The sequence below is a fragment of the Dipodomys merriami genome, unplaced genomic scaffold, assembly GCF_024711535.1.
Source record: "Dipodomys merriami isolate MVZ:Mamm:240054 unplaced genomic scaffold, mDipMer1.0.p SCAF_94, whole genome shotgun sequence".
Classification (NCBI taxonomy): domain Eukaryota; kingdom Metazoa; phylum Chordata; class Mammalia; order Rodentia; family Heteromyidae; genus Dipodomys; species Dipodomys merriami.
In genome coordinates this window covers 4,722,641-4,740,057 of record NW_027206557.1, presented here as the reverse complement: position 1 = coordinate 4,740,057, position 17,417 = coordinate 4,722,641, and the positions used below count along the sequence as shown (strand labels likewise).

At 52.5% G+C, this 17,417-nt stretch overlaps 1 protein-coding gene across 4 annotated transcripts in view; it reads right to left on the bottom strand.

Moving 5' to 3' along the window:
- Crhr2 (corticotropin releasing hormone receptor 2) overlaps nucleotides 1–14,724 on the bottom strand; it is a 40,227-nt gene extending 25,503 nt beyond the window's left edge. For 2 of the 4 annotated variants that reach the window (XM_070014195.1, XM_070014196.1), the window contains exons 1-2: nucleotides 14,554–14,724; nucleotides 6,798–6,891 (exon numbers count right to left, since the gene is read on the bottom strand). In XM_070014195.1, the coding sequence (XP_069870296.1) occupies nucleotides 6,798–6,891; nucleotides 14,554–14,616 (157 nt within the window). In that variant the 5' untranslated portion in view covers nucleotides 14,617–14,724. Of the gene's footprint in view, nucleotides 1–140; nucleotides 442–6,797; nucleotides 6,892–14,553 lie in introns of those variants that run through there. The other 2 variants (XM_070014197.1, XM_070014198.1) reach the window with 2 other exon arrangements.
- Nucleotides 14,725–17,417: the final 2,693 nt, after the last annotated feature.

Here is a 17,417-nt window from a genome sequence, read left to right as displayed (position 1 = left end):
GCGCCGCGGCTCAAAGGAGCCGCCAAAGGCGCGGGGCACCAGGGCGGAGAGGGGCCGCCAAAGGAGCGGGGCGCACGGGGCGCTCTGAGCGCACGGGGGAGGGATCCCGCTTCGCTTTGGCCCGGCCGCCTCCCGCCTACCGTCCAGATCCAGGGGCGACCCCCAGCCGTCCCAGGGCAGCTCTTCGGCCAGAGCCAGGCTGCAATTGGCCTCCAGCAGGCTGTGGAACAGAGCCGCGTCCATCGTGCTCGAAGCAGAGCGGAGGGACTGGGAATGGGCGCCCAGAGTGGAGTCGGTGGAGCGGGTGCGAGGGTCCTGGCCCAGCTGCCTCCGCCCTCGCCTGGCGGGCCACCCCGGGCCTCTGTACGGGAGTACTGGAGCTGCGAAGCCAGGACCTTCCTGGAAAGGGGCCGCGGAGCGCACGGAGCTGCGGAGCGCACGGAGCTGCGGAGCGCAAGGAGCTGCGAGTCCACCCCGCTCTACCGCTGCCAATGGCGGCTCCAGGGGGCGGGGCCGGAGCTGTTCCCAGCGGGGTCGCCCTTCAGTCCCCGGTCCCACGCCCAGTGTCCCGGCTCTCTTGTCCCTGGGCGGCGGGGCTGGCGAGCTTCCGCCCCGTCCGACAAGCGCAGGCTCGTGGGCTGCTGGGGCAGCAAAGCGCCTGCCGTTGGAACCTACTCAGCCTCCCTTGCCGGGTCTGGGACAGGGACGCCGCCCCACCAGAGTCGGCTCTGCTCCCCAAGCTGATCACAGGGACGGGTCGTGGGAAGAACAGTTCAGGGTCAGATTTGCACCTTGGAAAAGACCTATAGTCTCTGGGAAGGAAGTGAGTGGGAGGGGTCTGGAAGGGAGCAAAGAGGCCACCAGAGAGACTCTCTCTCTAGGTGGACTGGCCGAAGATCTGTGCCAGCCGTGGGAGCCGGGATGTGGACATTTCCCAGCATGAACTCCACCTGATGAGGCATTGGTCATCTGAGGCCAGGGACAACACTGGGTCCTCATTTTGGTGACTGGGGGTTGGGGAGGTGGGGAGATAATGTTGCCATTTGACGAGATGGAGGTGACTTAGGGGAGAACTTGGTTGAAATCTGGAAGATTCCTGGCAGCCCAGTTTTAGGGCCCTGAGCACCAGAGAGAACACAGTGAGCTGTGGGAATGTGTCTTGCTTTTTCCTGGCTTGGGCAGGGCCATCAGATAGGTTGTTGTGCCAGGAGAGGACACCAGGCCCCACGACAGGAATTCGTGAGCCAACACTCACTATGGCTGGTCGGCTTACCCTCAGTGCTCAAGGTGGACTTGCTGTTCGTGTGTGTTAGATGGATTAGGGCTCAGGCAGGGCCCTGGGTGTGGCTTGCTCTAACTGAGGCTGTATTTTTCTCCTGGCTCCCCTCTACCCGGGTCATATTACCCCAGGCAGTCTTGCTTATTGTCAGGAGTTTTTCCATCAGTGTTCTCTGAGGGTTGCCCCATCCCCAGCCCTGAGACTTGACTGTCTCTTTCCCCTGCTGCCTCCATTGGGAGTCAGTGTGCTAGAGAAGGCAGAGCCACCCTGTGCCAGTTCTGTGCTCTGAGTAGAAACAAGCAGAAAGCAGGCTGGCATGTCTGTGTGTTTCACCCTTGCCAGCCTCCTTACTAATGCCGCCACTGCCCAGCAGAGTGAGTGAGCCTGCAAATGAACAGAATTCCAGGGCTGAGCCTGCCATCTCTCCAGGGCCTGTCAGCTAGCAGCACCTAGGTGCAGAGAGGTCATCAGGTCTGACTTTGGGCCCTGGATAGAATTAGTACCCCAGTTCAACAACGGGCAAGACCTCAAAGGCAAAGACCCTTTGGCATCACTAAGAAGCAGTGCAGTACAGGAAAGGAAGGTAGAATCCCAGCCTGAGTCCTGGTCCTGATTAGCTGTAGCAGGGTTCCGTTCCCAGCTCCCAGACTTGAGCCCAGAGTAGATGGCTAGGTCAGCCTGTCTTCAATAGAAAGCACCACAGGGGCACTGGCAGGCCCTGCACTCCACACCACACAGCAGAAGCAAGGAAAAGGATTAAGCCAAGTTTAAATGGTTAATGTTCTTATCACCAGGTCCTGGCCTCAGGAGCATATGTTTCTGGATGGTGAGCTGCAAGTTCCCTGAGGCCAAAGACACCTGGGTTTACAGGCAGGCAGATTTCTGCAGAACAGAGTGCTGGACTGGCCTGCTTCAACTGCAAGGCACAGGCAAGGCAGTTTCCTCTGGGAAGTGACCATTTGGAACCTCAAAGTTTCCAAAATGAAGGGCAATGGGTGGGAGCCTGACTGCATACCCATGGACTCATGGGCCCTAAGCTCAAAGATTCAGGCCCTTTCTTTGTGGATCTTATTAGAGGCACAACCATTATTCCAATGTAACAGGAAAAATCAGGAATGACATCAAATTTGGAATAAATTGATTTATAATTTCCTTTAGTTTTTGCAAATAGGCAAATGAAGAGGAGGTTGAAAGAGACAATATTCTGCTCATGTGATTAAATCCAACTATGCATAAAGGAAAGCTGGACTTTTTGCTTGTTAAGGAAACAGAATGGAAGGGAGAACCATGGGAGGGAGGTGGGTTCCTGGGCTGCAGGTCAGTCCCATATGGACAGGCCAGGCACAGGGAAGAAGGGTTTGCAAAGTCTGTGTGTCTTAGAGTGGTAGAGATAGGGGAAAGTAGCAAGGAAGTGTGGATCTTGTGTGTCACATGCAGCCTGGAGTGAGGCAGATGCCCCTGGTACCTGTGTCCCCTGTCTTGGCCCACATCGGATGTCAGCTACTGCAGTGATAGCCTGTGGTGGTGGACAGGTCCAGGATTCTGCTTAGATACACTGCATTGTCTAACACTACCTCATGTCAGCCTGAAGACCAAAAGAGGCACCACTGCAGCGCTGTACCTCATCCTGACTGCATCACTCACATTCTGTCCACTACGTGTGATGATAGCTGGAGAACACAGTTTGTGAGTTCTGAGGAGCAGTCTGAGAGACCTTGTAGGAGTCTACAGAAGAGCCAGGACCCAGTCATGGGCCTCCTGGGAGTTACAGTGGATCATACAGGCTCAGGGAAGGGCTGAAGTTAGCCCTTTCTAGCCCTGTGGCCTGGAGGACTGTGCTGTAGGTCAGACCTTTCCTCCACCTCTGCATCCACTCTGTACCTCAGAATTGAGGAGAGGCATGACATCTATGCCAGCGTTGTCACACATCTCAGGACGGCCTTGAGTCTAGGTTGTGGGACCAGGGGGGGACTCTGTGTCATCCAGCTACATGTTTTCAATATACAGATGGGCAGTAGGGCACCCAGAGAAAGAACAAGAGTTTCTGGTATCATCCCAACTCATCATACCCATCCCTGCCTTGGTCGGCTCTTGGTTTCTTCCGTGTGGCAGATGGAACAATTTTCCACAATTGTGATCGTGTTTGCCTTTTTCACCAGAGTGGCTGTCCATGGCTCTCAAGATGGTACCCACTTCTTTAGCAATGTAAAGATTTTTTCCTGAGTGTCTCTCCCCATTCTTGCCTTTCTGCTAAAATTTAAATGCCTCTCAGAACATCTGTCAATCTTTTACCTGTTACCTAGACCTCTGCACTTGGCACACAAGCTCTCTGCTCAAACTGACTTTCCAACTGGGCACTCCAGCCCTCCACCTACTCCTCAGCCCAGAAGATCACAACCCAAAACTGTGTGACCTTGTCTCTTCTATCCTGAGCGCAACTGGGGTGGGGGCTCCTCTGCCTTTCCTATCTGCAGGAATTGGTCTATGTCGTAACATGGATTTTCTTATCTTATGTCTTAGCAATGGATTTTCATTGTCTCCTCTACCAATGTATGATCTGAGAGCAGGGCTGGACCTAGTGGCCAGAATGCACCTAGCATGAGCTCAGACACAACCAGGCCATGCTTGCAGAGCTGTGGAAAACTCAGATCTCTGTCTCCCTGACCAGGCCCTCTTCCCCTCTGACCAGTCGTCTCTCTCTCTCTCTCTCTGTGTGTGTGTGTGTGTGTGTGTGTGTGTGTGTGTGTGTGTGTGTGTGTGCGTGCACCCACTCACACTGGACCAGACTTATTTCAAGGGAAAGTATGATCCATTTGGACACTTAGGTTGTCTATGAACGTAATATGAACATAATATGCCTCACAATAATACCTGATTATTTTTCAAATATTTGTAGATTCCTTTGTGATGAATAAAAGAGAAATGAACCATTAACAGCCTGCCTGGAGTCACAATTACTCTCCTGATCATAAGTATTTTCATTTTGGGGGATATCTGACTAGACTGGTCATAGCCTTTGATTCATGACCCCTTGTCTTCATTAGTGCGCCCGATAGTTTTTTTTAAATGGAATTTGTATGTAGAGAAGACTGTAATGAGCTAGCCACGTAATTCAAAAGTCCTTGCCTCTGTACTTCCAAAATCAGATATTTGGAGAGGAGAAGTTGAGGACCACTTTCTGTCTGATAGCAGCTGGATGCACTCATGTCTCCACTATCCTTCACCCAATCTTCACAGTAGCCTCTGAGGTATACATGGACCTTAGTTCTAATGGATGAAATCATGGTAGATGGTGTCCACGGCAGGCAGGGCTATAGACCGAATGGCAGATGATGTTCATGGCAGACAAGGCTATAGACTGATAATGTCCATGGCAGACAGACTGGATGGCAGACTGTGTTCACAGCAGACAGGGCTATAGACCAGATGACAGACAGAGAGAGTTATAGATCAGATGGCAGACTGTGTCCACAGAAGACAAGGTTATAGACTGGATGGCAAGTGGTATCCATGGCAGACAGCATTATAGACCAGATGACAGATGTTGTCTATGGCAGACAGCGTTATAGACTGGATGGCAGGCAGTGACAACAGACATAGCTATAGTCTGAATAGCAGATGGTGTCTATGGAAGACAGGGCTATAGACTGAATGGCAGATGATGTTCATGGCAGACAGGGCTATAGACTGATAGTGTCCATGGCAGACAGTGTTATAAACTGGATGGCACACTGTGTTCATAGCAGACAGGGCTATAGACCAGATGACAGACAGTATTCATGGCAGACAGGGTTATGGATCGGGTGCAGATGGAGTTCATAGAAGACAGGGTTATAGACTGGATGGCAGCTAGGGTCCATGACAGACAGCGTTATAGACCAGATGACAGATGTTGTCCATGGCAGACAGAGTTATAGACTGGATGGCAGACAGTGTCCATGGAAGACAGGGTTATAGACTAGATGGCAGGCAGTGATGGCAGACACAGCTATAGACAGAATGACAGATGGTGTCCATGGAAGGCAGAGCTATAGACTGGATGGTAGAAGGTGTCCACAGCAGACAGCATTATAGACTGGATGGCAGATGTTGTCCATGGCAGACAGTGTTATAGACAGGATAGCAAATGGTGTCCATGAAAGACAGAGATATAGATTGCATAATGCTCCTTCACAGTCCATCTCCCAGTATCTGACAAGATGGATGCACTTAGATATAGGGTTTTGGAAGAGCCAATTTAGGTGAAATTATTAGAATTTGATGAATGGGCCCTAGTGGCCTTATGAGAAGAGGAGGTTGGGAACAGATACACAGAAAGGAGACCAGGTAAAAATCAAGGAAACAGCCAGCCTGCCCTCAGAACTGTGAAAGAATACATTCCTGTTGGCCAGGTAACCTAGCCTGTGGCAGTGTGACATCAGGACATGAATATAGGTGAGGTAGGGGACTCATCTGGCATCACTCAGCTGCCTGGTAGAAGAGCTGGCATCAGACTAGTCTGAGTGATCACAGTACCTAGCTCTGGACCTACCCGAGTACAAGCAGTGGACTTCCCCTTTGCTTTTCCTTTTTTTTTTTTTTTTTTGAAACCATCCTGGGGCTTGAACTCAGAACCTGGGCACTGCCTCTGAGCTTCTTTTGCTCAAGGCTAAGTGCTCTACCACAGTGAGCCACAGCTTCACTTCTGGCTTTTTTGGTGGTTAATTGGGGTTAAAAGTCTCATAGACATTCCTGCTGAGCTGATTTTTGAATGTTGCTCCTCAGAGCTCTGCCTCCTAAGTAGCCAAGGTTATAGACGTGAGCCACAGGTGCCCTTCAACTTTACTTTCTCTGCCTGCCACAGGTGGTGTTGGAGCATGGGTCCCAGTACCTTTGTCCCCTTGAGCATAGGTGCAGCTGCAAACTCCAGCATATTCCTGTGTGCCCCCTCCCCCACCACTGTGGCCCTCTTTTTTCCTATTGCTTCTATGGATGCAGCCCTGGGGGTAAAAAAGTGGGGACGCAGGTGGAGGGCTGCAGACAACTCTGCAGAGCTTCAAGGCCTAGCACCTTTCCCATCTCTATGGCAGCTGCCCCTTACCCTGTGAATCAGTTTCTGAAAAACTGGGAGGTTCTGGCACTCGGGGCCTGGCTGCACTTCACAAGTCCTTGGCAGGGTGATACCTGTAGCCACGGCAACTGGGAGAGTTTTACACCTTCTGCTAGTCTGCAAAGCAGAGGGACCACCTCCTCCATGGGTGTCTGAATGCCAGCCCAGCCAGCTTCCCTCAGGAGGGGAGGGAGAGACTCCCTCCTTTCAGGCAGGGCCAGCATCCAGGAGAGGATGCCCAGCCTCGTCCTTTGTTATCCACCAAGAAACCATGCTAAGGTGGGGACAGGGCCCACCCAGAGACCAGCAACACAGAGACAAAGCCAAGACCAGCAGCTAGGGTTCTCCATCTACCCCTTGCCCTCCAGCATTCCTGTCCCAAGCCCAAGCTGCCCTCTTCTCCCATCTGCTGGGCAGGGCCATGCCTACCAGAGAAGTTGGTGAAGGTCACAGCTGCGTGGCAACACTGCTCCAGAAGAGTCCCCAGGGGCTGGTCCCTGGGTACTTTGCTCAGCCTGGCCACCTAGGGGACAGGGGTGAGTTCAGAGGTCAGGCCTGGTTGGCTACTTTATTGACAGCATATGTCCCCATCACTTGTCCCTCCTTTTACTTCTGTTGCACTGAGGGGGGCTGACGAGGAAGAACCCAGAGGCCAGGGAAGCGGCCAGGACATGGCAACCTTGAGACTGGAGGTTGCCCTGAGGCTACAGGCAGCCCCCACCCCCACAGGAGAGGTCAGAGCAGCCCACCCCCAGCAAATGCTTGTAAAACACCTACTGTGTGTGTTGAGCCTCAGCCAGGGACCACAAGCAGGGACATCCCTTAGCTTAGAAGGAGCAGAGTGGGAGGAGAGGAGTTTGTGTCTTAATTTTCTTGTCACACAGACACTTGCCAGGAGCAGATGTGATTGTAGCATAGCAATTCACCCTGACAGTACCCCATCTCCTGAAAATCATCAGAGTGGGCATTGCACATGTCACAGGAAGATAAAGTGTTTGGCAGCCCACTTCATTGAGGGGGACTAGGTGGAACAGGACCTACGGAGGTGGGTTGTGAAGTGTAAGAGTTTGCTCAGGGCATCCTAAATGAACAACACAACACATGCAAGGCAGAGAGGCTGGAAAATTCACAGTGCTAGGCTGAACAAGAGCAAAGCACCCTAGAATTCCAACTCCCCCCCCACTCCTAATACCATGGCACCTACCAGCCAGTGGATCATGCACGTGCACATTTGTAGGTGTGTGCTAGGTGGCCCTGATTGTTGAGGAGGCACTGCACCACTAGCAGGCTCTGCCTGGCAGCTGGACCCATGTTTGTCCCCTCAGGCAGGAGCCCACCAACATCACGTTCCTCACATCAGGTTCAGTCCATTAGCCATGTGGGGGCTGGAGGCCTCATCCAGCCAACCTGGGGCTTCTGATTGATGACCTGATCAGCCTGATTCTGGAGCTTGGGGTAGATCAGACACCAAGATCAGTCCTTACCACCTGTATGCAGAGGCTGGGTCAGTCCCATGGCTGGCCCTGTAGACAGTGGTCCCTCAGGTAGCTCAGACTTGGCACCTGATGCCAGTAAAAGCCCCTAGCAGCAACACTGTGGTTCTACCATCCAGGTGGTCTCTAGCTTATTTGTGGGCACCCAGTGCCTGTGCCAAGAATCTGTGGATACCCTGGCCTCAGACACCGTGGCCTTAGGCAATGCAGGACATTTTGCCTAGCACAGCACCCTGTGGATGTGGGCATGGGATGCTGTGCTGACAGCAACGCTGATGAGGTCTCAGGAATGGGGGAGTAGACAAGTGGGTTCTGGAATAACTCCCAGACCTTGGCTCCATTTCCTCTAACTCTTCCTCTACTCATACAAAGGCAGGCTTGGCCAGAGATCCTCCCTCTCTAAGGAGGCTGGAGAAGACATCTCTGTGTTCAGGGATGTGTCTTCCTAGCTGTGTGGCCTTGGCAAGCTACTTAACTATTCTGGGTCTTTGTCACCTTCTCTTTAAGTACGCACTCCCCTGGACACTGGGCCCTCAGAGTGATGAACACCTCTGCTTCCCTTGCTAGCTCAGCCCTGGACAGTGTGTAGTGAGGACACAGAGGGTTTCCACGCAGGGCTGGGGCACTGGCAGGTCAGAAGTGATGGGAATCTGACTTGTTCTCGTAACTCAATATTGCTCCCATCGCTTGGCTCACTGACTACCCTTCCCTTCCAGGAGACCTTCCAGAAATTCTCCAGCCAGAATCTTACTCTAAATGTGAAAGCCCATTCCAGCTACTTCCCACCCTGCCCCCCACTGGGCCTATTTAAGCCCCTCTACTCCTGCCCACATTGTGCCTCCCTGTGTCTCCTGACTTTCCTCAGGTTACCATAGCATCCCTCTTTAACTTCCCATTAAAATTGATCTGGTCTGTTGAGTTCACTTTCTGCTCTTTCTTTATTCTAATATCCTATGACTCAGTTTCCTAACAGGGAAAGTAGAGAGAAACTTGAAGCAGGAGCCCAGAGAGTAGAGACTTCCAGGTCGGGGCACAGGGCCTGCTCAGGGTAGTGGTACATGGTTTGAGGTGTTAGGTGGGAGAGGGGTGGGCAGAAAGGGGACTTTTTTGTGGACTCAGCATTTAGCATGTACCAAATGCTTTATATAAAACATCTCATTGACTTCTCGTTATAGACACCCTCCTAAGGCCGCATCGCAGATAAAAGACAGGGCAGGATGGGGCCCTGTGGGCAGAGGGCTGGGGGCAGGGGGAAGGCAGGGGGAGCCGCACCTAGCACACAGGGAAGTGAGGACTGGGCTTCAGCCTCATGGGATGTAGGCAGAAATAGCCCCTTGATAAAAAGTAGAAGGTAGAAGCCTGAAACTTTCCACCTCACCTGGGGAAGGAAGAGGCCTGAAGACTGAGTCAATAGGACTGGACTGAGAGTTGGGGAGGAGGGCAGTCAGAGGAGGCCTGGCCACACTTGATGAAGGTGGCAGCCTCTGATGTATAGCTGTCCAGTCAGAAGTGAGGGAGCCCATTGGACCTAAAATTGGTAACCAGATAAAGCCCACTGGCCCCGAAATCAGTGCCAGGGGGGAATTAGCCTGTTGGGCAGAGTCTCCACCTATGGGTCTTGACTGCCTCTGCAAAGACTGAGGAACTGAGTTGTGGGGCTTGTGATGCTTGCTGGGAACTGGAGACCACACAGTGTGTTCACAGCAATGCTTTCTTTTAGTCAGCTTTTCCTTCAGCCCAGGAGTCCCTAGACTCCTGTACCGATGAGCTGTTACTCATCTCCACCCTGCCTCAGGAGCCACATATGTGTCCACATTCCCAGTCCAGAGCCTGGCACACAGCAGGTACTCATTGAATGTTTGCTGGGTGACGGGTGGGGTGTGTGAGATCACAGTCACCTCATCCAGGCAGACATTCTTCGGTCCCCATGCTGGGCCATCAGTCCTGGGCTCTTCCTGCTGGCCAGGTTTCCGTCCCTCAAAATTTTTCTTTGAGTTGGGCTGATGTGAAGGCCCAAGTTCTGTTCGTAGCTGTATGTGCTGGGAAGAGGAGGACAGGAGGTTCTGGCTGCGGAGGAGGCAGCAGGGCAGAGCCACCATTCCACCTCTTCTTCCTTCATGTGGGCCCTTTAGAGACAGTGCCTGTGCCTGAGAGGCTAAGGAGGCCCACAGGTGCCAGCTCACAGGAGCCAGGGGGTCTGGCCAGACTAGTGTCCCTCCTGGGCCTAACAAACACGTGTCGATCTATATTTAGCCCCTGATCTAGGTGTGAATATTTATGGGAGCTCAGGTCCTGAGCTGAGGACAAATCAGGTCCTGGACTGAGGACAAATCTCTCTGGCTCCTTCCTCTACTGCCCAAGGTCAGGGAAGGACAGGGACAGATCCTCTCTAAGTTTGTTCTCAGTCATCCATGAGCAGGGGGGGGCCTGTCAGAGAAGGAGGAAGAGGTGGGAAGAAGAAAAGGAGAGGAGTAAGGAAAGAAAAGCAGGAAGGGGAGAACACCAAGAAGGAAGAGGGAAGCAGGGAAGAGGGTTAGTGAGTAGAGGAGAAAAGAGAAGGAAGGGAGGAAGGCAGGAGCTGGATAGAAAAAGAGGGGAGGACAGAAAGTAGGGAGAAGAAAGAGAGTCAGAAGAAGAGGAAAGGAAAGAGGGAGGAGGGGGGAGGAAGGGGAAAGAGGAGGGAGAAAGGCTAGGGAGGAAGGGATGAGCGAGAGAAGGGAAGAGGGATGAGGAGGGGGGAGGGAAGGAGGGAATGGGGAAGAAGGAAGATAGAAGAGAAGAGAGAGGAGGGGGGAATGAGGAGAAGGGAGGATAGGAAGGGAGGAAAGAAGAGGGGATCCAGGAGAAGGAAGGGAAGAGGGAGGAGGGCAGGAGAGGAAGGAGGAGGGTTAGGGAAGGAGAAAGGAGAGAAGTGGGGAGAGGGAAGAGAGGAAGGGACGGGAGCGGGGGAGGGGAGGAAGGAGAAGGGAGGAGGGAGAAGGGAGGAAGAGGAGCATTGTCTGGTTTCCCACACAGAAGAGACAGTCAGAGGCTGAGCCTCACTGAAAAGAGGGTGAGGGCAGGTGCTAAGGGAAGAAAGGGGGCAGTTACTTGAGTCCAGGTACTGGGCCAGTTTCCTGAACAGGGACAGGGACCAGGTTAGGGACCCTGAGTGAGATCTCAGGGCCAGGGCCACCTCCTGTGGCCTTTCTGCCCAGTGCCTTTGCTCCAGCAGGGCCTCTTCTAGAAGGCCTCCCTTACTCCAGTCCTAGGATCCTCTCCCCCACCCAGGACCTCCAGGGCCTGCTCTTCTCTCTGAAAGCCCCTCACCCACTGTCCACTGCCTGTCCCTCACCTGGGCTGGTACACAGAAGTTCAGGGAGCAGGGAAGAGGGCAGAGGAAGGGAGTTCTTGGGCCCAGAACTGAGGGACCAGCTGGCCAGACCTATAACAGGTCATTTGTCCTAAAACAGCTTAATTATCGACTCATCAACCATCCTTTTTGCCTCACAATCATCTTTCTGATTTGTTCGGACAATTGTTTGAATGTTCTGAAAATAGCCTGATATATATTCAAATCAAAGTTTTTGTTTAGGTTAGAGACCTTAGAGTCAGTGGCCTGGTTGGACTCTTGGCCCCTGCCAGTGACCCAGAGCCTCACCCCAGCTTCCTCCCAACCCATGGTGGGAGGGTGGGGGGGGGGGGGGAAAGAATGGTCTCATCTTGAGTTGTTGGGAAGTTCCAAACCAGAGAAGCATGGCCAGGCCTTGTCAGACAACGGAAAGAACAGTCTTTCTTCCTCCACCCCTGGTAGAGCTGAAATGGCAGCTTACAAAAGCATTTTCAACAAAGTGATTTTAGGGAAATTGGCTGAAGAGTCCTTAAAATGTTTACAATTAGATACAACAGAAAATGACAGCAGAAAGGATACAGAGTCATCTGCCCTCTTTAAAGCTCTGCAAACCCAAGACTTGCAAGGAACACACAATGAGCCAGGCAGTGCCTGCAGACAAATGGCAAAAAAAAAAAACCAAACAAACCTTAAACTCTGACAAAATGGCAAAACCAGACCAAATTAGCTGATTAGGTTAGAAAACACTCAGGAGGGAGCTGAATTGGGAAAAGTCATTAGGTGAATTAGCTTCTGACAAATGGGCTGGAGGGCCCTGTGCCTGCCTGAGTGTGTTGGGGGGGGGGGTGGAGAGGGGGAGGGGAGCTTTTGTGTGTGGGGTGAGGTCTTCAGGGCGGGCGGGCTGGGGAGCGCTTGGCCTCCTGCACTGCCTCTTTGTGGAGCCTGCCTTGTGTGATTGACCCATCAGAAGACAGGACTTTGAGATGCCTGTCTGGGGTAGAGGGGGGGCACTGGTAGGGGCAGACAGGAAAGGCAGGAAAGGGACTGGCTGAATGTCACCTCTCTGAAATGCTTGGTAGCAAAAACTTCCCTGAATCTTCCTGATTTGGGATGTTTGCCCCGGCTTTCCTAAATGAGTAGCTCCATCTAAAAGGTAAAGTTAAACAAAGTAAGTTTTGCTGGAAAGTTTTGAATTTTAAGCATTTCAACTGTAGTGACCTCCATCTCCTTCCATGACCACCATTTACCCTTCCTTTCCAGGATTGAACCAGGTGATTAGTACCAGGCCCAGGATCCATGCTGCCTTCCTGGCTTATGGGATGTTGCTGGTCCCAGGACCCTCCTCTCCCCTGCAGGTCAGACCAGTCCCCTCCCTTAGATGGCCTTCACATTTCAGATCTCATCCAACTCCAGCCCTGATGTCTGTAGTTGGGGCCTTAGGCCTGCCCCCCCAGTTTCCCCCAGTTCCTCCCTAAGCCCCAGTCTCCACCCTGCAGACCTACCTACCACATCCCACCCAACTCCTGTCAGGTCATTTCACACCTTAGCATTCTTTACAGTCTATAAATACACATAATTCTTTGCCTTCCTCCCTGCCAAGGACTGAAAGAGGAGAGAAGACACTGGGCTCTGTCTATGCTGCAAGGTCCTTTGTCAAGTGTGGATTGGAGAAGAGATAGGGCCAGGTCCTCCTAGCTTGCCTCCCTCCCCTCCCTGCTCAGCTCTCAGGTTCTCCTTTCCCAGAGAGCAGAAATCTTAGAATAGTTGGCCAAGGACCCAGGAATAAATCCTATTACCTTGAAGGCCAAGGAAGGTCAGAAATGCTAGGGCATGTTTGCTTCCAGCTGGTCTGGGCTAAGATCTAGCCTCTCTGTCTCAGTCAGAAAAGTGATGGCAGAGCCTGGAGCCAGGGTCACCTCTGAGGTCACTAGGTCTCAGGTCCTAGAACCCAGCTCACCTCCCCTGTGCCTCTGCCTGGCTGGGCCCTAGAGCAGTAACTGGGAGCTCAAACCACGGTTGAAGGCTGACAGCACAGCCCCCAGGGGAAGGGCCTGAGGGCACCCCTTGCCTCAACCCCAGACCCTTGTGAAAGCACCAGTCCTGAGAATGGGCTCCAAGTCCACATGTCTGGGGGTGGGCAGTGAACCTACTACCACTTCCACCCGCCCTAAATTATATCCTCAGGGGCACAGAGGACCTGGCACCTGAGGCCGTCTTCCCACTGGGATTCTCAGGGACACAAAGGACCTAGCACCCTCTTCCCATCGGGGCCCTCGCCACCTGGGCACAAGTCTCACCTGCTGGCCTTGGCCTGAGTGCAGGGTAGAGGCCTGTCTTCATGGCTGATGACCACAGTTGGTATTTCCCCCAGGGCTGATGTCACACAAGCGCAGTGACAAGGGTTTTGCTTGTTTTGTCTCCACTATTCCTCATGATCACCTCTCCAGGAAGCATCATCTCATCCTCCATTTACCAGTGTGGAAACAGAGACTATGTTGTCTGTGCTAATCACACACGAGGTGGCAAGGCCACTTTGCTCACTGTGTATGGAACAACTGTTGAGAATAGTTCTTTCCACATGGAGAGACACTGAAGCACAGTCCCCAAGGCTGGCTGATATCAGCGCAGGGCAAGCTTCCTGATGTCCAGCCTGGCTCTGGCCAGCATAGTAGAGCCTCCTGGCCCCTCTCAGTCCTTGGGACTGTCTTACTGGCACAGTTCTTTGGGGGGGGGGGAAGCTCTGTCTTAAGACAGGTGCACTCTGAGCCTCAGTTTCCCTTGGAGGTGGAATCCTCCCACACCTATTTCTGGGACATTTTCTGTCCTTAACACATTTCTTCAGCAATTTTTTTTATGGCCCTTCACCTCAACTCTACAGCAGACCTGACTCTAGAGCGGGAACCCAGAATCACTTTTGCTTTATTGTCTTTAAGTAAATGTAAAAAGGAGTTGCCATTTAACAAATCAATTCATGAATACAAGCTATCTACCCAGAATCCCTGTGTTGTGGCTCCTTTGGCAATGGGTCTGCCTGGCACAGGAGCAGGTGGCAGTTGGGGGAGGAAGCTCTCTGGTGGTCTTCTAGGGAGGTTCAGGGGGCCATGGGAGAGGGGAGTGAATGGATATTGTGGGAGAATTTTTAACCTTGCAGAACTAAAATGTTACCTGCATCTCTCTGCTGGTCTCCATTTTTTCCCCTTTTCCCATCCTAGCTGGCATTAGATTCTCATTGCTGTCCACCACTCCTCACCCAGACAGGAGACCCCCATCCTGACATAGGATGCACCTGGTTACTGAGCCTGAGTCAGGAGGGCTCGAAGCTCTACTACCCCCGGCCTCCCAACCCCCTTCCCACACTTACTTGGAGCAGAGGGAACAGGCAGAGGAGGAGCTGAGGGACATGGAGAGAACCTGGCAGCCCCATGGATGCATCAAGCTGTGGCTAGGGGCCGGGGACCAGAACTGCTGCCCAGCAAAGCAGAGCCTGCCCAGCCTCACCCACTCAGAGGCTGAGGTGAGGCCCTGGGTTTGCAGGGATGGGGGGCATTCTCTGCCTCCCCTGGGGCAGCAGTGACACGCCCACTGCCTGCCCTCTGGGCTATTTATAGCTGGTGCTGGGAAGTAGCTGGGCAGCCAGTGGACAATTCCCCTCCTCCCACAGAACAGGGGCCCACAACTTCCTCCTCCCACCAGCACTGCCCATTGGATTGCTTCTGACCCTCAGGATGAGGTGGAGAAAAGGAGGGGTCTCCGGGTGTGGTCCTGGCTGAAAGCAGAGTGGATCGGCCCCTTCCCCCCTCAGCACCTCCCAAAGCTGCTGGGAGATCACGTAGGCCAAGCCAGGCCAGGTCAGGGACTCCACATGGATGTGATGTTGTATGATGTGGCATGGTGTCATGTGATATGGTATGTTGTTTGAGATCATGCACTGTGGTATGATGTCACATGACATGGTATGATGTAATGTGATACAATGTGATGTAGCATGATGCAGCATGATGTAGAAATACATCATTGATGGACCTAGATAAACCTATAGATAGGATTAGGACTGTTTCCTATCTTTTCTATACACTCAAAATAATCTAAAAAAAAAAAAAATCAAACAGAACCAAACCCTAAAGCAGTATCAGCAAATGCAGCCATGTGGGGACCATGCAGATTCTCAGGAGGAAATGGAGGCAGCCTGGGGGTCCCAGTGTCAGACACTCTACATACACACTGCTCTCCTGTGGGGTGGGGACAGGCATCCCCTGTGGTAGGGATGTGTGTCCCCCTTCATGCTTTCTTGTGGAGAAGGGGATGGGTGTCCGCCTTCCTGGAGCCACAGAGCAGGCTCTGAGCGGCTCCTGATCCAGGGCCAGGCTGGGGTTTAATGCTTAGTGGCAGCTCTGGGTCTTGGATCTGGGGAAAGCATTCAGGGAATGTGGTTAAGTAGCCTGGGGCTCTGTCCTAGAGGGGAGGGAGGAAGGCAGCAGGGGTCGAGTTTCTGGAGCACTCATACTGGATACTTACCCTGCCGACTGCCCAGAACATTTTCTTGTCCTTCAGGGCCTCTCCTGTACCCCCTTCCTCCAGTGGCCTCTCCTCAGCTGAACGGCTCCTCTTCCCTCTTTGAAATCTTATATCCCATCCCAAACCTCATCTTCCATTGCTTGACTGTTTTCTAATCATGTCACGTGTGATGTGTCTACCTCCCAACACCCAGTGGCCCAAGTGTCTATGGGGCCCAGGCATGGGGGGGGGTCATGTCCATGGAGGGATCATGTCCATGGCTGGGGGGGGTGGTAGAGGGGGAGAGTAGGGTGTGTCCAGGAGGAGGGTCAGGTAGAGCCTACCTTCTTGTGGAGTTGCCTCCTTCCTTGTCATGTTTTGCTATGCAGACACTGTGTGTCTGCTATATACTTGGTTCTTGGTGGGTCAGAGCCAGAGTAATATCTAAGATGCTTCCACTTCCTGAGACGCCATCCCACACGCTCTCCTCCAGCCATGAGAGTTACTGGCAAAGGGCTCTTGTACACTGGCCTAGCGCAAATGAGTGAATGAGAGCCCAGACCACTGACTACAGATGGCTGGTAGAGAAGTGTGCAGCTCCTCTGAAATCACCCAACGCCTTGTGTGGTGCTCCTAAAAACTGTGCTCCAAAGACAGACCTTGTTCCTCTCTCATGGAGAACCAGAGATGGCAGTATATCTGCTGGGTGTGAGCTGCACAGGATGAGCTGCAAGCCTCCAGACAGGGCAAACAGTGAGCGGCCACATGGGGGAGCAGAGAAGAGAGACAGGGAGGCAGGGGCTGAGGGGCAGTATCCTGTGGTAGGCTTTCCTCAGACAGGAAGCCAGCCCTGCTTTCCCTCTAGGATGGTTTTCCAGAATGCCTCCCTCTCCTTCAGGCCAGTTCAGGGTACATTTCTGACACTTGTTACCTAAGGAATCTGGAGGTGAGCAGGGGCAGAACTCAGGGTAGAAAGTGTACAGGAAATTGTTAGACACCCATCCCCATGTCTGGGAAGCTATAGTGTTGGGGAAAGTCCAGACTTCTGTACATTTAACTTGGGCTATTTTATGTGGCTATGAAAGGGAAGAGTGACTTTTAAGAGCTGGAGGACCTGGGGACTTTTTGGTTGTTGTGTTCTTGAGCAGAGGAGGACCAGGGAAGGGTCAACAGGAACCTGAACCCCTGCCTTTCCCTTCCCTGCCTGGCCCTGGCCTGGCCTGGCCTTCATGGCTGACACATTGATATCCTTTCTTCTGTGCTGCAGCATTTGAGGTCCTGAGTCAAGGAGAGGCAGCACCCTCATTCTACCTGACCTGTGGCCAGGTGTCTGTAGGTATGAGATGCTGTCTGTGTTCTTAGCTGGGGCCTCACCTAGAAGCCAGACTGCAGACGGCTTTTTTTCATTTTCTTTTTGGTGCTGGTGCTGGGGCTTGACCCTCATAGTTTCACTTGGGTTTTTGCTCAAGCCTGACACTCTACCACCTAAGCCACATTTCCACTTCCAACTTTTTGCTGGTTAATTAGAGGTAAAAGTCTCATAGACTTCTCTGCCAGTTCTCTTGAGTAGCTAGGATTACAGGTTTGAGTCACTGGCGCCTGGCTATAGTCTGCTTTTGTTAAGCAATTTTGGAATACAATTCTATAGCTTTGTGGAAAGGATAGGCATCAATTTTGCTTCCTGTTAATTTCTTTTCCTGGTTTCCATAGAATATTATTTTAGACCATTTC